Raw genomic sequence first — 23,831 nt, 5'->3', positions numbered from 1 at the left:
GTGTGTGTGTGTGTGTGTGTGTGTGTGTGTGTGTGTGTTTAAGCTTGTTGAACTCCAGAATGATAACATCAGATTGGGCTGCTGCTGCTTGGTAGTTTGGTAAACATTAAGCTTGCTTCCTTCCAATAACTGGTAAGGACGTAGTAAAAACCTTTTCTGTTTGGTTCGTCTCTAAACATGGGCAAGGTTAACTCTGTGAGCTTCTTTTCCACTGAAGTTTAAGGAGCTGCTTTCAGGGCCTTCCATACTTCTAACTGCTTCCTCATCAAAAACAGAACAAGCTCATGTGGGTGAATGGTTTTGAGCCAAGGAATTGCAGGTTTCCTTTTCCTGCAAAGCTAAGCTGAGATGCCTGCAGCAAATCTGATGCCCTGAGCATGTTCTGCTTGACTTCCCGCAGCAGGCCAACTCTGCCCTCCAGTGACACAAGGCAGCAGCTGGCAGAGCACCATTTGCCAATTCTAAAACACCCTCTCCCTCCTGGCCTGGCCCTACTGATACACTCCAGGGACAATCACAGAACAGCCCACCAACACCAGGTCATCTCTCCCCAGCACAGTGGCTTGGGCACACAGGTACTCACTGTTAAAATGATGTAGCGCAGCTGCTTCTGAGCCAAAATATTAGCCATCTCCTGTGAAAGAAAAACATGTCCACCAAAGCTTCCATTAGAAAAACTCACTTCAATAAGGTAGGAATGACCTCATCGTGGGGTGTGCTTCTTAACTGTATATCAGCAGTATTTCTTAGGAAATAGCCAATTTAAATCAATTTTTGTACATTCCACTTGGATTATAAAATCCAGGCCCAAAAGCAAAGTAGGATTTTTTTTTTATTTCTGTTTTTTTTTTTCTAGAAAAAAAAATTAAAAACTCAAAACTCCAAAGGACAGAAATGGTTCTGTCTCTGAGACTGTCTCTGTGTCTTCCATAGCTCTTATCATTACCTTTTTTAACATTACAAATTTACTTATAAAGGAACTACTGTTAAATAAGCAGACCAACCGAAAACTAGAAAGAAAAAGTCAAATAGTTAACGTCTGCCAAGAGCCAGTCCATCTTCATTTGTGCGAAATGAGAATGAGGAACTCAGACTCTAGACTTGGAGGAAGCTATGCAAGCGAACTGAGTCTGGATTCAGGAAGGACTAATACCCAGACAGATGCCATGCCTTGGAGTTCACACTCACTTGGCTAGGCTCAGCCTCTCTTCTGTACTTTGCACTTGGCATTTTTGGACTGCGATAGAGGATTTGGGGGTGATTTTTATATGGACTTGTGATGGCTAATCTTGGTTGTCAACCTGAACAGACCGAGGAAAAGGAAACCTTAACTGAGTAAGTGCTTTGACCAGACCTGCCTGTGGACATGTCTGTGGGGGCATTCTCTTCATTAACTGATGAAGATAGTGCTGTCCCTAGATGGTCAGGGCTGGGATGCTTAAACCAGCTGATCAAGGGCTTGGGAGCAAGCCAGTGAGAGGAACTTCCCCATGGTTCCTGCTTGTGTTCCTGCCCTGGCTTCCCTCAGCAATGGACTATAACTTGTAAGCTGAAATGAAGCCTTTCTATGCCAAGATGCTTTTGGTCATGGCGTTTATCACAGACACAGGAAGCAAATGGGAAGAGGACTGATTCACAGTTTGTCTTTATGAATATTGACCAGCAGGTACTAAGGGAAAAATTAGTCAGAACCAGCCTTGAAACTTTCACAGAATATGAAAATACTGCTTATATTCAGGAAGACACCAAAATACTCTTTTTTTTCTTTTCTTTTCTTTTTTTTTTTTTTTTTTTTTGTGGTTGCTGGGGAGTATTTTTGCCATTGCAATTGTCACCAAGTGGAGAAGGCGCTAAACTACCATAAAGCAAACTACAAATTCTACGGAGATTAAAGTAAATTTGCAGAAAGCTGGGGGAATCGGGAGCATGGGGAGAGAAGCTAACGAGGGGACCATACAGGCAAGGAGGGCAGAGCAGAACAGGAGAGCAGGCCCGTTTATCTAGGCTAACAAAGCAAACACGGATGACTTACAGTCAGAGGACAATCAAGGATGTCAACATTGCTCTCTACATCAACCTAGCAGCGCCATCAGCACCACAGACAGGAAAGCGAGCAGGAGAGAAGGGGGTGGAAATTCAGAGCACTCTGTTAGAAGCTGGCAGCCGTGCCCTCACACCCTGCTGGCCCTCTGCACTGGAAAAGGGCGGACATACTGTCAGGAGAGCCTAAGTGGCTAGGTGGCACTGAAGTCCCAATCCAGTCTGAGGTCCTCTTCTGTGCTCTTAAAACCAAACAATGAGGAGCATGGACACCTCCAGAAACAAGCTGCATGTCAACCCAGAAGATCCGCCCTTCCACTCGGGAGAAAACAATGCTCTCCTTCCACCGAAACATGGGGCCACTGGCTTCTTCTAGTCCATAGATCTTCTCTTGTTCCAGATAACAAACAGAAGAACCAAAGGATCCTACAGCTCTTTTAGTTATTTTTTTAAAACTTTGTAAAATTATTGATAAAATCAAAGTGCTGTTCAATAATCAGACCAACAAAAATAGAAAAAGAAAATGTAGCTCATCTGTCTACACAATTTAAAAGTGACTTAGAAGAAATAGATAGTTTCATTATCTGCTTATTAATTATTTGTTTACAGCATTCTTCTGGTTGGGGCTCCTCAGGGGCATGGAGGACACCTCATTCTTTCCAAACTCAAGAGATTATGTCTAGCTCTGAGCAGACCAAAAGAGTTCGATAAAAGAGCAAAAGTATTTTCTACAATTCTCCTTAAGAATAGGAGCTAGATCAGAGAGAAAACGAAAATATCCTTGCCCTCCTCCTGGATAGATGTTTAATATTAATGGCTGTTTGAATAATTATGAGAGTTTGCAGGGAATATATTCAAGTCCTAAATGATACAAACATACACATGGAAATGTAGATATAGGTATACTGACATGGGAAAGTGGCCACAAATATCTCTGATGGTTTTTAAAGTAGTTTTGTAAATAAAAATAATGCATATAGTATGGTTAACTTTGGTGGGAAAATGCACAAGTGGAAGAAATATAAGCAGAAGAAAGAGAAAATAGTACCATGAGTGTGTGTGAGCAGTGATAACCGCAGGGTCCACCCAGGGTACCCAGTGAAGGACCTTTTCAGCCTTCTTCACTTCGAATTTGTCTTTTCTGAATGCGTTAACTAAAAGACATTTGCAAATATTCTTATGAAACCATGAAGTATTTGTAAAGAAATTTGGAAGCCATCTTCTCCACACATCTTTCATTAAAATAGTAAGCAAAAATAAAGATCCATCTGTCCACTGAGCAGCCACACCTTCCCCCTCAAGACCAAAGCACAAATTCCCTTGTCTGTGCAGCAAGAAAGGATTCCCCAAAGCAGGGACAGCACAACCACTACCCCCAGAGAAGCCACCAAAGCTTAGTCACTCCAAATTCATTCCATATGGTTAGATAAATAGTAAAATCCTGATAATGGAGTACTACGACCATATCTGGCCCCCAAGCAGGAAAGGGCACGAAAGGCAAAGTATTCAATAGGAGCAGAATTGATCCAATGCCCCAGGCTTAAACATCAATTTTTTTTTAAGGGATTGTTCTGTAAAATTCAAAGCACCAACACTTAGGTAATGTTTTAATCTGATTGGAGGGAGAAAGTGAACATCACTTCCTCTTAACTTCTGGGAAGTCTTTCCTGTGGGAGACCCCTACTTGACTGGCATTCCATGGGATTCTTTGCAGTTAAAAGCAAGTAGGAGGCTGGGTTTCCTGCACAGACTCTCACCACTGTGGGGGCCTGGTCAGATTCTTTACTCCCTTAGAGCCTCGGTTTCCTCATTTGTAAAACAGAAATAATATGCTTTTCCCTTAATGTGAAAATTATGCTACAAACAATACCAATATCAATTTAGACCAGTTCAAATGCCGTCTTACATCTAAGGTCAGGTCTGGAGAAAGGTGTGCACCCTCAGCTGCTGATATAATCTACAGCAACCCAGGTAAGCAGTTACTGTACTTCCCATTTTACAGCCCTCCACTGAGCATCCAAAAGTAGGTTGTCATGAACTTGGATCTTGAACTTCAGGGTTTGCTCTCCTAACCCACTCTGATATTTTAAATTTAAAAGTCATAATATTATCCCTGTTCTGACGAGCAAGTCTTAAATTCAGTGGCTTAGAGAGTCAACATTAACTTTTTATAAGACAGTACATACCTTATTGCTAATTTATTTCAAATACTAGTTAGTCATATAATAGTCTGCAAATTTGTGCTGGACTATATTGTTAGTTAGATTGGTTTATTAAGTGATTTAAGTTTATTAATCTATATTTTGTGATGATTTGTTACTATCACAACAATGTTTGATAAAAACATGTGTGATTCCCATTTACATGGTTTCAAGAAATGATTTATAGAATCCAAGCCTAATCTGTTTTGATTTCCATCATGGTTCCATTATTATCAATGACCTAAAATCAGAACAGATTGACAGCTGATTCCTATTTGCCCAAGGCCAGAGAATTCAATTCAAAAAGGTAACAGTGGTGCTCAGTATAAGATTCAAAAGGACGCCAGGTATGTGCATCTTACTCAAGTCCAACTCCAAAGATCCTTGAAAAACCAGGGCTAGCCCTTGGGTAGTCACACACTCGCTTACATGTCCCTGATCTAAAATTTCCATAAACTTCTAAGAGTTCAGACCAGAATGCAAGTTTATAACCTGCACACTCCAACTCAGGAACCACGTGGTTTTGCCAGAAGTCCTTGATTGAGCAGTGAAAGGACAACGCTCCTCTAATGCATGATGTGAGCTGTGACTACCTTCCCAGGCTGCCTGGGAGTGATCATGAGTTCAGTCAACAAATGGCAGGAGAGCAGCCCCACCCACACCTCCACCACAACCTGCCAAGCTTGCCTTAAAAAGCCGATCTGGGGACCAGTTACCCTAGCAGAGGTGGGGACAGCAGGTACCTTTTATTGAACTTGATTCACACAGAAAAGAATAAAATGGCACAAGTCACTGTGCAGGAATAGCATCTGGAGTGAATTAACGACTCTAAATGGAAGCCAAGACAGAATCTATCACATTTATTGGCTAAAGTTTAAAACCTTTAGAAACAAAAAAATAAAATAAATGCAAGAGCGGGTTGCCTTTCTATCTTCCTGAAACAAGGCCTTCGCAGCACTGTAGAGCTCTTGATGGCCTTTCTAGAGAGGGGAAGAGGGATCCTTCTATCCAGGTGTTAAAGGAAGAGGACTGTGGTCAAGGTAACATATGCTGCATTGACAGCTAAATCCAAATACACCTCAAGTATGCGCTAGATTCCAAGACAGCAAAATGGCACTTTCTCCAAATCCACCGCAGCAATGGTCCTTTCTTCCATTTCAAAAACAAAAACTCAAACTACAGACCAAGAAGATCATCTAATGATTAGTTTAATGTGGATATATTTAAGGTGTTCCTCCTTTTGACAGTCTCCCAGCCACATTCACAAGCCGGTAGAAGCACATCACCAAGCAAAGGGCTCCCTGACATTTGAAAGTGGTGATCTCAAGCAGTGGGCAATATAGGAGTCCCTTCTCATTCTCACCTACCCCTCTCCCCACTACTTGGGCCACAAATGGGGACCCCAGTGAACATCCGGTGACAACAGATCTCAGGGGCTTCCATGTCTGATTCCACCACAGCAGCAATGCTCTACCTCTTCATGTCCCCAGCCAATACACTGGATTACACTGCTTCTACCTCTTCATGTCCCCAGTCTATGCTCTGGATTACACTGCTTCTACCTCTTCATGCTCCCAGCCTATGCACTGGATTACACTGCTTCTACTTCTCTATGTCCCCAGCCTATGCACTGGATTACACTGCTTCTACCTCTTCATGCTCCCAGCCTATGCACTGGATTACACTGCTTCTACCTCTTCATGTCCCCAGTCTATGCTCTGGATTACACTGCTTCTACCTCTTCATGCTCTCAGCCTATGCAGTAGATTACACTGCTTCTACCTCTTCATGCTCCCAGCCTATGCACTGGATTACACTGCTTCTACCTCTTCATGTCCCCAGCCTATGCACTGGATTACACTGCTTCTACCTCTTCATGTCCCCAGCCTATGCACTGGATTACACTGATTCTACTTCTTCATGCTCCCAGCCTATGCACTGGATTACACTGCTTCTACCTCTTCATGTCCCCAGCCTATGCACTGGATTACACTGCTTCTACTTCTTCATGTCCCCAGCCTATGCACTGGATTACACTGCTTCTACTTCTCTATGTCCCCAGCCTATGCACTGGATTACACTGCTTCTACCTCTTCATGCTCCCAGCCTATGCACTGGATTACACTGCTTCTACCTCTTCATGTCCCCAGCCAATACACTGGATTACACTGCTTCTACCTCTTCATGCTCCCAGCCTATGCACTGGATTACACTTCCGGAAAGGGCTTTCTTGCTCTCACACTCCTAACGTTCCTCCCCAGCCAAGTGTTTATGAATCTGCAGCTCCTTTCTCCTCCCTTGTGCTGGCCAACCTGCAGGGCATGGCTGCTCTGCAGCACCCACCTGTAGATAGCTCCCAGAGGGGAAGAAGAAATTATCTCTTCAAGGAGAGTTACTAGCCCCAATCCTGATCACAGTCTCAGGACTAGAGAACTGTGACTCACCTGCCTCCTCTCGTCAGGGGCCTTCAGGAAAAGCGCATTGATTACAGCAATAGTGTAAGTCTGGATTTCTTGATCTGTCCTGGAAAGACCCAAACAACACAGGAAGTCAGAAGAGGCTAGCCCTGGGTCGGCCCATGGGAAGACTCAGTATCACAGGCAAACACAGCAGTCCTGCCATAGATGAGAAAGGCAGTGTCTAGAAAATGCAGGCAGCACTGGTAATATATTCCCAGCATGCCTGGGCTGGAAAGAGCAGGTGCACAATTACTATTCTACTAGTTGATCAAAAGAGATCGCCCAGAAGTGCATGAGGCCAATAGGCTAACTCTCTCTTCTTTATCTGAATTAAAAACAAGTACCAGATAATATGGGATCGTGTGTGTGTGCGTGTGTGTGTGTGTGTGTGTGTGTGTGTGTGTGTGTGTGTGTGTGTGTGTGTGTGATTTCTGTTCAATGCCTGATACATGGGAGACAGCAGCTGTAGCTGTCGCAACATTCCCCGGCTTATCTAAAGGGAAACAGCTTTGTTCCCATGGCAATGTTATAGATCCTATAAACTTGTCGGCAAACAGAAACACTGTAATAGCAGTAAGTGTTGGCATTTTTGTTTTAAAAATGTGCTCTTTAGTGGAAGGAGCAGACATTCCAAAGGAAACAGAGATCTGAGGGAAGCCAAGTGGCAACAGGAAGTAAAGGCTCAAGCAGAATCCACGGGCCTCAGAGCCACACTCGGGGAAGACGCCGTTACCTGGGGTTGCTGTACAGAAGACAGAAGCAGACACTGCACCTCCAACCTCAGCGTGGCACTTGGTGAACTACGGGCTCTTTTTTTAGTGAAGTGAACTGCAAATGGGGCCCTGAGATTCAGCAATAAAAATTCTAACAGTGAAGTCAACACGGTTCACATTCGGAGACAGTGAAACGAGTGTCATTTTAAGTGAGGCTGCCTACAAAACCATCCTCTGGAGAGTGAGCTGAGTCTCTGAGGCCGAAGTCCACAGCTTCTCTGACTTCAATTATAGATTATAAATTCTGCCCCTCCCCCACCTCCAAATGAATTGCCATCCATCATATACTACAAACGTCAGTCAGCATCGGCAGTGTATTGAGAACAGCTGGGTTGAGCCCTGCCATTACCCCTAGACCAGCACCCACATGGTTCAATCGGGTTTATTCTTAAGAATAAGCAAATGTGACCTGAAAGAACAGAGGTGGAGTTTTTGGCAACCAGGTCACCTTGATGCCAGCCAAAGTGTTTCCTAAAACACATCTCCTTAAATCATTTCTGGACTCTACAAGGCATCTTCCTAACCTTCTAGCCACCTCCCTTCTTATGGGAGCTAGCTCACCATGTTTCTTGCCACCAGCAGCCACCAATATTTAAATATATCAAGTCCTCGTGGTGCTTTCATCAGAGGCATCCTTCTGGTTTATCAAAGAGTGGAAAAGTGGGGAAGCCCCCAAAGATTATGGGGTTTGAGAGTAGCTGTCTAACTTCCACATCCTAATTAGGCTTTGAATAAAAGAAAATGCATGTGTTTTATTCATTCATCATTTTATTGATGAAAGAAGCCTCCCTTTAAAACGCCTTAGTTAAGGTAACCCATACTCAAAATGATAAATGCCACATGTTCTTCCTCACACATGGAGCCTGGCTCCAAATCGTTAGGTTTCAATATATAGCCTGGTAATTACAGAAGCCAGGAATGCGGAAAGTGCCATGAAGGGAAGAGAAAAGTAGATCTGGACTCAGAGACAGAACAGGAAGTGGGGTGGGTAGCAAGGGGAGAAGATCAGGGAGGAGTTGGGGGAGGGGGGTGGATATAATCAAAATACGTTGCATGAAATTCTCAAAGAATTTATGTAAAAACTTTTAAATCTAAAAAAATCCTATTTAAAATGTCAAAATAATTATGAAAATATTCATCGTACCACAGAAAATATTACATAGGTAAGACAGACTGTTGAGAATCTTAGGGGAAAAAATTATCCTATTAAGTCTTATAAGAAGGAAAACTCAGTCAATGTCTACCAAAATTTTACCAAAGTGGGGTGTGTCCTATGGTCTAGGCACTGGGGACTGGGGAGGTGGAGCGGGGAGAGTCACTGTGCCATTTCAGCGTGATGACAGAGAAGAGTAGCACCTGGTTTGGTACCAAATCAAAACTTTTTTGTGCATGTGACTAAACCAATACACGGTGTTTACCAGGCCATCATGGTGATGGTTTTCCAGAAACATGGCACAAGAGTGCCTAGCATGCTTACCCTTGAAGATGAGGGATGAGTTGGCCAATAGTGATCTCCTGTGCTACCTTTTGGTAGAGGTCATGGCTGTTGAGAACCATTGACTCCAAAATGGCTAAGGACCTCTGTAGGATTGAGATGTCTATGGCGGACTTGTTCACAAAGCTTGCTATCTGAAAATAAAATCAGGGCACAAATGACTGCTCATGCATGGATGGTAAGCCAAACAAAGAGGTGAAGAGCCAGGCACCGAGGATGCAACATACCGCAAAAGAACAAGACACACGTGGCGTTAACCATGTTCATGAAGCATCACCAAACACAGTTATCCATGTTAGGATTCAGCAACAACTGACTGCCACTGTAAGGACCATACTACTAGATTTCCCAGGACTACTATTCTGAGTTTCAGCTTTCAGAAGCAGACTCATAGTAAGGCCTCCTGTCTAAAACAGCAATTTCAACATTGCCAATGGCCACTCCTTCTCAAGTTCTAACTTGCTCCTTCACCCACATAATCTTGACTTCATGTTCTTACTGTGTTTTTGTTATGTTCTTAGGGGACTCACACAAATCATACTTGTCAATATAACTTAACAGGTAGTGTTCTGCACCTGCCCACTTTCTGGATATTCCAAAATTTTTTTTAAAAAAATATATTCCCTATGCTTTCAATTTCCTGTGACTAAAGTAAACTCCTCTCTTCCTTCTTAGGTGTAGCAAACAGAAGTCACTTAAACGAGCAGTGCTAAAATAATAGTTTAGCATGTAAAACATATTTTTTAAGAAATTAATCAGTAAAACCTAAATACAATAAATCACAATATAAAAGGTAAATAAAACATAGGGTTAGAATATTGGCTCATAGCTGTCCTAAAAATGAGCACCATTGTAGTGGGTAGCCATTCCAGCTTTGATCTGGAAGTTCCAACCCCCATTGAGCAGTTGGTAACTGTCATGCCTACAAGGCGGGGCCAAGAGAGGGCCCTGGAGACCCGAGATTCGGCGCCGGCTCTCTTAGTTCCTGGACCCTGGATGCTGGAGGCAGACCAAGCAGAGTTCTCCAGAGAACATCGCAGGACTGCGCTACACCTTTCCCAGACCCTGTAAACTATCCCTTCACTTGTAAGTTACCCCACAAAATAAACCTCCCTTTTAACTACGTGGAGTGGCCTTAATAATTTCACGAATACACCATAAACATTTCATTTTAGAGATCGTATTATAAGTTGTTGTTGTCTGTTGACAACTCATACTAAAGAGTGATTATTATACATCGACATAAGGAAGGCTTAAAAGCTCCCTGGCTTGGTTCTATGATGGGTAAACACTCGGCTTCCTCTGTCAACACCAGCTTCTCCCTTTGGGCCATGCCACATACCCCTTTCCTCCAAACCCCCTCCATTCCTGAACCTGATAAAACGCAGAGGGGCCCTGTCAATTTCCAGCTCCCATGCCACGGTCTCCATCTGAGGGCCAGTGGTAAAGGCGGGGATGGGGTAGTGGCTGACTCTCTCCCGCCAGATCCATGTGGCCATGGGAAGTAATGAAGCCCCGCAGTGACAGGAGGTTTTACACTCCACAAACTGTTTTTATAGCATGAACTACAGGAAGTGTGTGGGGATTTTAAGATCCTTAAAAGCACATCTCAGCTCCTCTCACTCGAATGTGTTTACTGTCCCTGGCAAGCTCTTGCCTCAATTCTCACATCTGTTACAATCTACAGAGTCCTCCATGTGAACACCACATCTCTTTCTTTAAATCCACTGTTTACTGACGGAAGTCCAGTCGCCCTCACAGTTGTCCTGGCTGAATACTTAAGTGAGGTCCCTGCTGGACAGAGTGTGCGTCCCCTCCCCTCCCCTTCAATCCCCATCACTTGTTATGACCCCACTGTAATTCTTCAAGCTGCTATTAGAAAACTCATAAGGGGAGATCATTGGCAACGCTTCTTATTTTCTTCCCACTAATTCTCTCATCCCTTCTTGCCTCCCTTTGCTGAGATGTACCTTCGGATGCAGGGAGGGTGCCACCCGAGAGCCTGCTGCTGATACTGTCAAGTCCCTTCACCCTCAGCCTTCACCTCCTTTCTCATTCCTTCAGGATTTACTTATTCATTACTAGATCCAATTACAACGGACTTGATCTGTCCTGTAGATTCAGAACTATACATGAACGGGACTCAACCTAGCTATAACTTTAGGTTCCTTATGATCCAGTAGGGACGGACAAAAGGGCATGAATTATGAAGCACATTGCTTATTCTTGGCACTCAAAAGGTCACATCCTTTGCATATTGTCACAGCAGCCCAACATTAAATGGCATGGAAACAAGAGCACTGTCTCCTGATTTCTTCCTTCTCATCAACTGTCACACTTCCCGAGTTTCCATAACCATTCCTGGTTAATATTCCCAGTTCCCTACCCTCCATCCCTGTGAACACACTGCCCTTGGACATACTTTCATGTGTCCACACAACAATGACCCACTGTACCCAAAGCACCCCCTTCAGTTTCCCCTGGGCTCAAATGCCTTCTCCCCAGGCCTTCCTGAAACCCTACCTCTTTCTCTCCGTTAAGACAAAGTCTTGCTGGGTAGCTCAGGGTAACTTCAAACTTACAGTAACCATCATGCCCTGGCCTCTCAATGCTGGTGTGAGAACTGGAGTTATAAGCATGAGGCACCATGCCTGGCTTCCAATGCTCAAGCTTCTTTTCACTTTTCTTTTCTTTTCATGTATACAGGTGTTTTGTCTGCATGTGTGTCTAGGCACCACTGTGTACCTGGTGCCTTCATAGGCCAGAAAGGGTGTCAGATCTCCTGGAACTGGGGTTCTGGATGGTTGTGAGCAGCAGCATGGGTGCTGGGATTTGAACCCAAGTCCTTTAGAAGAGCACCCAGTCTCTCAACTGCTCAGCCATCTCTCTAGCCTCGTCAACTTTCTCATTAAATGGAAATTCACCACTTACTTCCATAAATATCCTCTGACAATAATTATTTCCTCCAAATATTCAGTAAGTCCTCTCAAATGTTTTCTGCAATGAAGTATACCTTCTTAAAATAGGTTTTAAGTTCTTCACAGAACATTAGCTCTCTCCTCACACAATGGGCCACTGAGTGGGGTCTCTGCTTTCGTGTAAGGCATTGGCATCTTCACCCGTACTTCATTTTAGGTGACTCATTGCTCACGTTCATAGAAATACTCTTCATAATTCTTTTCTGTTAAATCAGCTCTCCTTTGACACAGAGTATCAACCATTTCTGCAACCCCCAAACATTTCATCTAAGGAGCGTTTTACATAAACCCAGAGTTGGGCACAAGCCTGGTAGAAAGTATGTGCCCAGTTTACTGGATCACATGTTCTGAGGTAAACATCAATCGTGCTTTGAAACCCACATCTTCCTTTTGTTGTTATCTACCGGTGGCTATGACTAGACTTTTAAATGCCTGATACTTTCAGCACGGAGTGATCTAAGCCAATGTAATGACTGTCTCCCTCTAGGAAGCCACAGACAAACTCCTTAACAGCAAAAGGGCAAACATCCTCTGTGCCCAGTTTGTCAATTATAGATGACTATAGTGACAGAAGATGACAGATCACCTGGTTATGTTCTAGAGTGCTTCCCCCATCACAAGATTAACAATGCTTCCTGGACCTTTCAGCTTCTCCCCACACACCATTGAGCTTCAGCAAGGCAGGTGAGCCAGCTCAGCCAGGCACAGCACAGACTGGGGAAAGCGGATCTATATCCGGAAGACGGTGACACTGAGGAGTTGGTAATAAGTTTGTGTTCAACTCCTCAAGCCACTCATTGATGCAAAGCAGTAAGGAAGAGGAATGCTGGGTTACTTTTAAAATGCGAAGGGCCAGGGCAGGAGCAACAGCTCAGGGGGCACAGTGCTTGTCTCACCAGCATAAGGACCTACGTTCGGTCCCCAGAACTCATGTGAAAAGCCAGGTGTAGTGGTGTGGGCCCGTAATTTAATCACTGGGGAGAGGGAAACAGGTGAACCCCTGAGACTGGCTGGCTGCCCTAGCCAAAACTGGCAAGCTTTGGGTCCCAGTCTAAAAAACCAAGATGGATGGCTCCAGAGGAACAACACTCAAAGATGACCTCTGACCTCCCCACAACACACTTGCATGTACTCACACCACACACACACTGCATATCTCTCTCTCTCTCTCTCTCTCTCTCTCTCTCTCTCTCTCTCTCTCTCTCTCACACACACACACACACACACACACACACACACACACACACACACACACAGAATCTAAGGATATCAACCAATGGTAGAAAAATGCTTTTTAGGTCTCAAATTTCTTGAATGTGATCCAAACTTTAAAAAGCCATCCATAGTGATCATGACGCTGCACCGTCAAATTTGCAGAGACCCACAAATCTCTCCAGGTTCCAAAAGGCAAAACTCATTGGGTCAAAGAAGAGAAATGCCTGAATGTTTGCTTCGGCATGGAAAGTATCTGTAGGGTGAGCCAGGTCCTCTGAGTCTGTGCATGAGGCTTTCCCTCCAAGACAAAGCACTGGTGTTTTTCTTGGCTGAGAGGAAACCAACTCCTAACACAGAATGTTCCATTCTCTCCTTTCTCTCTTACGGCTGCCCACCCTTTCTCTAAGTACCACGTCTTTACAAAAGCAACTGCATTCTGCACCTCAGTATGGAAGGACGAATGTCAGGGCATTGTAAAATGTGATCTGAGGCAGCCAGTCTGTAAACTAGAACCTAGAGCCACCCTGACAAAGATGAAGTTGTAGGAAAAAGAGGCAGAGGCTGGCAGGGCAGCGCTGCTTCTGCAAACCGGTGTGAACTGGCATTGAAGCCACCGTAGACCGCAGGGAGAGGTGGCTTTGTGGGTTTCCTAGCTGGGTTTTGTCAAGATAAACCTCTGTTTAGAAAATGTCCCAGCACACAAGTCCAGGTGCTCAGAATGCTGAATCTGACCCAGCTAATGAATAAAAAGAGTTAACTTTACACAACTTAACTAATTTTCTGCTGTTATCCAAATTTTCGTATCTAAGTAGCAATGCAATGGAACTGAGAACAATATATGAAATATGCTGCTACTAAAAATACTTCAGTTTTGATTTAAAATGCCAGGACAGTTAGCTTTTGCATCTGTAGTTTAAATGAGATTTTAAATTTAAAGTAAATTGAAATCATCTTAACTAGTTAGAAAACTAAATTACTTCTGTTGTCTCTGAACATTTAACTCACATCATTTAAAACAAAGCTTGGTTATACTTACTCCTGACAAGAAGCATTTTAATTGAAAATATATTTAAATCAAGTTTCACTATGTTCCTTCTGTTTTCAACTTCTAAGATTTTCTTTTAAAAATGAATACTTCTCTAGCTAGTTAGAAAACTAAATTACTTCCATTGTCTCTGATCACTTAACTCACATCATTTAAAAAACAAAACTTTGTTATTTCTTACTTCTGACAAGAAGCATTTTACTTGAAAATATATTTTAAAAAAATGTCACTATGTTCCTTCTGTTTTCCACCTTCTAAGATTTCCTTTTAAAAATAAATGTTTTTCTGGCTGAGGAGGTGGCTCATATGGAAGCAAGAATCCTGGATTCTGCTGAAAGGCCAGGGAGAGCGGCACAGTGGACAGTGCCTGATAGGCAACCACCTATTGGCTCTGTGACTGTGGGGGAACACAGACGTGGCTGAGAAGAAAGAACTCTGGCCCACGCCACTGGCCACCGAGGAGATTCTCCTTCACCATGACCCTGCTGACCTCTGAGCCACTGTCCTCACTCCTCGTCATGAGAAGCTAGGCTTAGCTGCACAAAAGAAGGAAGAAGAAGGAGAAGGGGGAAGAGGAGAAGAAGAAGACAATAACTACGTGAGAACCCAGAAAGCTAATGTCGGTGAGCATACGTGATTTCCAGGAACTCCTACTCAGGACACTGTTGTCACTCTCCAGAGGGTCTTTGACACATGATGAACCAACCGGACATTTGGACTAGGAAAGAAGGCCTTCTATACATTGAGAAAGTGATAAAAATCTGTAAGTATAATGGCGCCCAGATGTGGTGGCAAGACTTTCCACCTAAAACTTGAGAGTACTTAAAAAGAAATACTAAAATTGAGCTAAGAACAGCTTTCTACTTCATGACTCATGAGGGCCGAGATATAGACACCAAGGTACAGACACACCATGGCATGCAGACTTGAGCTACAGTATAGTGGGTTCATGGCCTGTGGGCTTGAGTAGAGCATGGCGGATTCCTGCTGCAGTAGTGCAGTGGTGTCTCCAAGCCACGCAGTGCACTGCATGGCGGATTTAGCTTTTGCTAGTACAGACACACACACACACAAAAATGGTTTCTGGGCTACATGCTGCTTTGATGGAGGCATTGACCCACTGCTTCCAACAGTTGGTGGTGCCCATGGCTCCCAGAGCTGGTGGTAAATGTACCACCATCATTTTGGAAAGCTGAAGTAAGCAGTCAGCAGCCAAGGCTTTTGCTTCAGTACTAGCCACTGCAGTTTAAAGCAATAGATTCACAATAAGACAGATTTAGATGGAATAAGACTTTAAATAGTTTACAGTGTGTGTAAAAATGTACATAGGCTTGGGAGAGAGAAGAAAATGAATATAGACAATTATATAAAGAAATAGTTTTAAAAAATAAAGTCTTTAAAGAGACAGTAAAAGTAATATAAAAAATAAGCCACATAAAGGTGGATATTACACAGAGAATCTGGATTGTGTTGTCTTTGGGATTTTTAACTACAGAAAGACATTTGATTGTAAAGGCTGCTAAGTTAAATATATATATTTATTTATTAAATGTATCTTGACTTCAAAATTTATGTTTAAGGATATGTTGCTTTGAGAAAGAGGATCTGCTTTTGTTTCCACAGAAGATGAGACCCTGTGGATTGCTTCCAGGCTTATATGGTTTGATCAAGGAAGACCCCCTGAGAGGTCTCCAGACGTTCCAACATCCAGATCAGCTTCAAGGCAACTGGCTCAGACAATGCAGTGTCACAGATTACTCCAGTCAGGACTTGACCATAATTCTTAATTTTCTCAGGCTCCCCATAAGATTGCCAGCAACCCTATCCATCAGGAAGTAGTATGAGAAGCTACACCCAAATTCGCAAAATATTGTTTATAGATGTTTATTTTTATTTAAAGGGGGTTGATTATAAATGCAATATCTTTCTAAAGAAGAAAAGAAGATATAGATATGATAGGATAATGAGTAACAATTTGTTTGAAATGTTTTATAATGCCATAGATTTTAGTTTATTGATAGAAATTTAATTTTGTTATACTGTATATGTATATATATATACACTCTCATTTAAGATATTATGTTTATGTAACTCATTTTATGAGTTATCCATTGTAATGGATAATTAAGAAATATAGACTAATAATTAGTCTTCTATGATAGTCAAACTTATAGTCATGTTAGTTAAGTTTTCTAGGTATACATAGATATATTTTATTAGGTAGGTAATCTTCATATACTTCAAAGACCTACAGAATATGGCATTTAAAATGTTTTAAAAACTTAGACTTTCCTGGACAATGAGACATATCTGCTCCTGGCAGCACTGATTTACTTCAAAGAGGAAGATCGGTGTTGAAGCCATTCCATATGGAGTTTATCTTCTTCTTGGGAAAAATAGCCATTTTGGCAAGAAATTGTTCTTGCCAGGACTGCTTGACAAAATGCTGTATCAACTGGACATGCAGAACCAATAGGAAGGTGACCACTGAACTTTGCAAGGCAAGATGGTCCTTTAGGTTCCTGCTTCACAGAAGAAACTGCCAGACATTCTACAGGACATTGAGAGAAGTGACTGAGAGACTCTAGGCCTGTGGGCTGAATAAGGATGCCCCAACATTGCAGAGAAACTTTGGATGACTGTCCTGTCAGGCAGCTGTCTCTGTCATTTCCAGAATTTTGGAAGTTGTTTACAATGCATTTCCTGTTTACTTAGGTAATATTATATCCTTCTGGGGTCTTTGGTGTATGTAGTTGAAGACTAGATATAATTTTCATTGGTTATGATAAAAGAAATTAGATATGAAACTTTAGACTCACAAATATAGGAGAGAAAGAATATTTTCTTTAATTTTGCCAAATACAAGTAGACTAGATATTATAACTGTAATTCTTGCTTGATAACTGTTTTGTTTTATATAATTTTACTATGTTAAAGTTAAAATCTTCCTTTTCGATTAGATTTTTTAAAAAAAGGGGGAAGTGCTGTGGGATATTTTTCTGTAAACTGTGAATGTGTGTTGCTCTGATTGGTTGATAAATAAAACATTGATTGGCCAGTAACCAGACAGGAAGTATAGGCAGAACAAGCAGAAAAGGAAAATTCTGGGAAGAGGGAGGCTGAGTCAAGAGTCACCAGTCAGACACAGAGGAAGCAAGATGACAAGGCAGAACTGAGAAAAGGTACCAAGCCACATGGCTAAACACAGATAAGAATTATGTGTTAAACTAAGTGTAAGAGCTAGTCAGTAATAAGCCTGAGCTAATGGACAAGTAGTTATAATTAATACAAGCTTCTGAGTGATTATTTTATAAGCAGCCGCAGGACTGTGAGTGAGAGATATTTGTCCCAACCATGGGCTGGGTGGGACATAGAGAAACTTCCGACTATAGTATAAAGTTCCAGAAAACCCAGTTCCTTCATGTGTAGAATTGTTTCTCTAGAGCTTATTCTAGAAAGACAAGACATGGAAATTCATGTTCTAGTCTCATAATATATTGCCTACAGTCCCTACCAATTCCAGATGAATGCTTTGTAACATGAGTATACTTTTGACTTTATGATCAATAATCATTTCTTTTTAGCAATGCTGCCAATCAGCAACAGTACGATTCTCCTTTACTTACCTAACCTCTAAGTTCATAGACACAGAAAAGGAAAGATTTAGGAGTATGTCAAGAAGTTCCTTAGCGCCGGGCGGTGGTGGCGCACGCCTTTAATCCCAGCACTCAGGAGGCAGAGCCAGGCGGATCTCTGTGAGTTCGAGGCCAGCCTGGGCTACCAAGTGAGCTCCAGGAAAGGTGCAAAACTACGCAGAGAAACCCTGTCTCAAAAAAACAAAAACAAAAACAAACAAACAAACAAAAAAAAAGAAGTCCCTTAGCTTCCAATTAGCCCTTACCTTAAATAAACATGAGACCTGCAGGGCTTCCACTGCCAACACCCTTGTTCCAGAAACTATGGTTCTCTCCTGCCTTTAATTTAAAGTAGTTCCTCCCCATGATGAACACCAAATGGAAAACAAGTAACGTTAGCCCTTAGGCAAGTGTGGTGGTTTGGATGAAAATGGTCCCCATAGGTTTATACGTTTGCATGCTTAGTCTCCTGCTGATGAACTGTTTGGAAAGGATTAGGAGGTGTGTCACTGAAAGTAAGCTTCGAGATTTCAAAAGCCCACACCATTCCCAGTCAGCCCTATCTCTGCCTTGTGCTTAGGTCTTAAGGTCTATAGTTATACTGTGCAAATTGGAGCAGAGAACTTTGATTTCTCCTTAACTCTAGGTTCTCACATGCTACCATTTATTATCTCTGTGGGGACAAAAATACAATTTTCGTACAGCATTTTGGGGGCTCTGTTCCCCACATATATATTACTACTAAAATCATTCCATCTTTCAACATGAAGAACTAAAGAAAGCAATTATAAAGTATGCATAATGCAGAGAATTGTGTGTGGGTAAAAAACAAACCAATGTTGAGCTTAGGAAAGCACAGATTACATTACCTTCTTTATGAACGCCACTGAGAATGTATCCCATGACACGATGCCATGGTCCATTAGCTCCACAAAGGCCGTCAAAGTGAAGGACAGCATGTCTCCAAAGCTGCAAAACAAGAGGCATCAGAGTCACAGAGCCAAAGCTGAGCACCAGCAAAGACACAGACGTGAGAAGATTTAACAAAGTCAATCTTTCAAAGACCATAGGGGTAAGAAGCTGGACACTAACAGGAAATACTTACATACAAGTTATGGGAAAGAGCAGAAACTAAACAACCAGGTAGTCAGTGACCGAACAAGCTTGCCTCACATGGGCCACACTCTGGAGAGCTGTGTCCCACTGGGCAATTCACTTAGCCCCTCTGAGAGTCTGTTTACTCAACTGGGAAGCCTGATAATTGCTATATGACCACAAGACTGCATACAGAGCTCTTCACATAGTATAAAGAGTATAAGCTTTCAGGAGTGATAGCTTAACCAACTTCTCAGCAAATGACAGATGAAGTAAAAGAGGAATTTTATGGACCACAGGAATCAAGAAGAAACATTTAAAATAATCATATTAAGAATACTAATGTGATAATGTAAAAGTTCCTCCATTTCCTCCATCTTATATTCTTGCTGCTTGCTTGCACAGACACTCCCCCCGCTCCAGATAGCAGCTTATCTTAGTTTCCACTAAAATGTTTGCTTGTGCAAGCCTCCCCCTGCATCTGCTGAGCAAGATAACACGATGTGGCTTTTGCCTTTAAAAACCCCTTGGTCTAAATGCTCAGTGCTTCACACAGGTCTGAATACCTGACTGTAGCCCCAGACGGCTGGAATAAAGACTTTCAGTTGGCTATAAAATGTGTCTGAGTGCTCATCTCTGGTAGGCTCTCTGCAACATTAGCCCTGAAGAGAGGATTCAAAGACAATGAAAAGATGGCTCAGAGATTAATCACTTCTGCTGCCCTCGAAGAGGGCCAGAGTTCCGGTCCCAGCATCCATGTTGGGTGGCTCACAACCACCTGCAGTGTAACTTCAGCTCCAGGGGAATCCAAAGCCCTCTTCTGGCCTCCATAGGCTCTTACAAGCACGTGAACATAAACAGACATATACAAATAAGTCAAAAGGAATCTCAAAATAGGGTTAAGGTGCTCTAAGTCAGTGATTCTCAACCTGTGGGTCATAACCCCTTTTGGAGTCCCACATCAGATATTTATACTAGGATTCACAACAGTAGCAAAATTAGAGTTATGAAGTAGCAACAACATAACTTTATGGCTGGGGGTCACGAGGGTCGAAGCACTAGGAAGACTGAGAGCCACTGCCCTCTATGCAGGTATGTGTACACATATGCAAATATGCATGTGACTAAACTCACCTGTTTTACACTAGCTAGGAACTTAGTCATTGGGCTTTAAGGAATGTCTATGTGGGAGGCATGGAGCTTCTTGTGCTCACAGATAAGTACTAGGGAAAACCCCTGGACCCTTACTGTGAGCCTGTCAGTCTACAGAACCCATCTTTATGGAAGATGCCACATGGAGTCAATCTACAGAATCCATCTCTATGGAAGATGTCACATGTACGTTAGAAAGCATTTCAACATAGTCACATCTTAGGCTTTACAGTGCACACGGGTTTGAGCTGTCACCAGGAAAAAAAAATTCACCAAAATGTGCTAAATTTAAATATGTCTAAAATAAACTACTCTTTCCAGCATGAGAAGGAGTTTGCTTGCGCTCAGTTCTAGGATCCTACCTTTATGGCTGGCTGCCTTACCAAAGAGACCATCACAGAACGCCAAGCATGATTTCTATACTACATTATATAGTAATGTGAATTTGCACACTCAGTTTTTAGTTGGTTGTTCAGACTTTTCATCTACAGAAGAACATGTCACCTTATTTCTCCATTTCAAAGTCTCAAAACAAACTTAGATTGAAGTTCCCTATTTTCAACTAATACAGTACAAAAGAGGTTCGCCGCTCATCACAGCCTCTTCTCCATACCCCTCCCTGCTGCTGTTCCGCTCAGGCCAGCTTTAGAAAGCAACGTTCATCTTGGAAGCCACAGTGCTGAAAGGAACCCGTCAAGAAGGAAGTGACTCTCACAGGACAATAATACAGAGAGCAGAGAGGAAGAGACCCACTAAAAAGAAACAGGTGGGTGGCCTCAAGTCACGTGGCAAAGGTTTGGCCTCCAGCTCTACACAGCAAGTTACTTCACCATCCCGGCTTCAGTTTCTTCATTTATGAGAATCAAGTGAGGAGGGAGTCAAGGTGGTGGCGGTGGCCCTACCCCAGGGGCTATTTAAGAAAAGGAAGCCAGCTCCGGCGCCTACCCTGCAAACGGCATCGGGCGAGGGCTGCCTAACGTCACCACAAAAAGGTAGCATTTTCAAAAGCAAATGAAGCTCAGGGCTTCAAGCATTGCACACTCCACTTTGTAAAATGTAGTCTGTTCTTAGAAGCAGGAAAAACACAAGCATCCCAAATCTCTCAGGTGCCCCCTAGGTGGCATCAGAGGCTCACACTTCTAAAGGAAACACCATTCAGAAAATGCAGTATTGGAAAGAGCAAAAAACTAGAATAAGTATGAAATAGGCTTTAAGAAAAAAAAATCAAAAGAAGTTAAGTAAAACTATAAAAGTAAACCCTGTATATAATGAATCACAAGAAAATCCATGATCAGTCCCTCTAAGGGAAAACGCCTCAGGAAATAAGAGGCAGGTAACACATTCAATTAGTAATACTTATTACTAGACTGGTAGGTATCTGTATTGCTGTGAAAACATTATAATATATGTATTATTCAGAAGTAGAACAATCTGGCATTGGCTTATACCTGACATGCTAAAGGTTCACAGACACTAAAAGGGTCTGCCATACCCCTCATGAAACAATGCCACCACAGCCTCTATTCAGCACCAAAATGTCTGCCTTGGTAACACTGATAAAAGAACTGACCAAAGAACAAGAAGTGGCCCAGGAAAGCATCCACTGCCAGCTCAACCCTTCCTTCCCAGTCAGCTAAAAGAGCAAAGGCGCACCCATGGCCTTAGGCTCTCCAGCCATCTCCATTAGTCCTTTAAAAACAACAGAGAAATCGTGTGTGTGTGTGTGTGTGTGTGTGTGTGTGTGTGTGTGTGTGTGTGTGTGCATGTTAGGGTAAAGATTTTGCAGTACTGACTGCCACAATCTCCACGTGCTGGTCGGCAGCCACTCTCACAGCTGACACACCATGTGTGCTGGAATGATTCAAATAAATGTTTTTCATCAATTTGTAGATGGAATCTTCATTCCAGCAAAAACCCAGCCAATCTAAAAACAAGCGTGTAAACTTAAGCTGCTAATTGTGCAAAAGTATAGGCCTTTCAAGCATTTTCATAGGATGCTGTGCCCAATACAGAACGAGAGAAATGCCGAACATCAAGGAAACTTTTTAACACTATTCATGCAGCAAATAGATCCTTAATTGGCAAAGGCTATAGTTCCTCCCCTGTTCAGGCTTCCCATGTACTTTCTATCAAATATGGATAACATTTATCTATATTGGAAGTTGTAGACACCTAAATCTTCAATTAGACAGTCTACTTATCCTCCAGAATGAGTTACACTTGTATCAGTAGGCATGCTCATGACTTCTTTCCTGAACATTTAAGTTGGTTATATTTCTATTGGCCTCTCTTCCTTATGTCAATATAATGCTGTCATGATAACCAGTCTTACAGGCATCTTATGAAATCCTCCAATTTTGTTGTTGACTCTTTGGCTATTCTAGCCATTATGTATTTTCACTTAAGTTTTAGAATTGTCTCATTTGTTTTGCTTTTTGTTGTTGTTGCTGCTGTTTTTTGTTCTGTTTTGTTTTTTTACTTTTTACATTTACTTATTTATTGTGTGTGTAGTTTGGGGGTTGATTTTTTTGGGGGGGGTTTGGTCTGTGTGTGTGTGTGTGTGTCTGTGTGTGTGTGTGTGTCTGTGTGTATACATGTGTGGATGCATGCCCATGCCATAGCACACATATGGAGGTCAAAGAACAACTTGCAGCAGACAGTTCTCTCCTTTCACCATGAAAATTCCAGGGACTGAACTCAGGTAAGTTCACTTGACCAGTGAGCCATTTCATGGGCCCTCAGTTTGTTTGTTTGTTTCTTTTGTTTTGTTTTGTTTTGTTTCAGTGATTTATATAGCATTAAACTAAGATTTGTGGAGAATTTGTATCTTCAGTATTGTTTCTCCATCCACAAAATGGTCTCTTCCCAATAATTTAGGTCTTTAATATCACTTAGCAATGCTTTTATTTTTCAAGGAACAGATACTGCACGTTTGCATTGAATTTATCCATAAGAATTTTCTCTTTTCTCATTTTGACACTTTATAAATGGAAAAATGTAATGTCATTCCTACTTGTTTGCTGTAAACATGACAGTACACAATATTTTATACATGGATATTGTATCTCAAGACCTTGGTGGATGTCGTTATCATACCTGCCAGGCTCTCTGTAGCTTTGCTAGAATTTTCTACATAATTGGGTCTCCTATGCATAGAGATAGTTTTGTGTCTTTCTGATACTGTGCCTTTTAACTGCTTTCTTGGCTTTTTACACAGGGTAAGAACTCATACAAAACTATGCCAAGTAGAAATACAGAAAGGAAGCATATTTGCCTTTGACTAATCTTCAAGTTAAGAAAACCTCAGACTTTGCACCATCAGTTTGCTGACCTTTTTTAAATAGATGGTCTTCATCAGGTAATGTAGTTCTTACTGCTGGGAACTTTTAATATGAATGAATATTGGGTTTATGGTCTTTTCCTCTATAAAAAGTGATTTTATCTGATCTCTCATGTGTTTTGTTAAAAGCTAAACACTGATTTTCAATTGGTAGGCTGTTTCTTGTAGAAATCACATTGGTCAATTGTGGTGGTATTGTGTTCCCCAAAATATTGTGCACCCTAATAAACTTATCTGGGGTCAGAGGCAGAATAACCACAATATTAAACATAGAGGATACGCAGTGGTAGCACACATCTTTAATCCTAGCATTCCAGAGGCAGAAATCCATGTGTTCAAGGATACAGCCAAGCATTAAAAGCGAGCCTTTAATCCCAGGGAGTGGTGGTAGAAAGCAGAAAGA

The 23,831-nt window shown here is 42.1% G+C and overlaps 1 protein-coding gene across 9 annotated transcripts in view; it reads right to left on the bottom strand.

Annotated features, from left to right (window-relative positions):
• Positions 1 to 23,831, bottom strand: part of Elmo1 (engulfment and cell motility 1) — a 539,516-nt gene that overhangs the window by 337,696 nt on the left and 177,989 nt on the right. For 5 of the 9 annotated variants that reach the window (XM_016007341.3, XM_016007340.3, XM_076572971.1 and 2 more), the window contains exons 8-12: positions 18,711 to 18,810; positions 8,951 to 9,102; positions 6,686 to 6,764; positions 2,033 to 2,077; positions 584 to 634 (exon numbers count right to left, since the gene is read on the bottom strand). In XM_016007341.3, the coding sequence (XP_015862827.1) occupies positions 584 to 634; positions 2,033 to 2,077; positions 6,686 to 6,764; positions 8,951 to 9,102; positions 18,711 to 18,810 (427 nt within the window). The remainder of the gene's footprint in view (positions 1 to 583; positions 635 to 2,032; positions 2,078 to 6,685; positions 6,765 to 8,950; positions 9,103 to 18,710; positions 18,811 to 23,831) is intronic. The other 4 variants (XM_076572972.1, XM_042278256.2, XM_076572973.1 and 1 more) reach the window with 1 other exon arrangement.

Source organism: Peromyscus maniculatus, chromosome 5, assembly GCF_049852395.1.
Source record: "Peromyscus maniculatus bairdii isolate BWxNUB_F1_BW_parent chromosome 5, HU_Pman_BW_mat_3.1, whole genome shotgun sequence".
NCBI lineage: Eukaryota > Metazoa > Chordata > Mammalia > Rodentia > Cricetidae > Peromyscus > Peromyscus maniculatus.
Note: the sequence above shows the minus strand (reverse complement) of the source record. Positions and strands in the feature narration are given on the sequence as shown.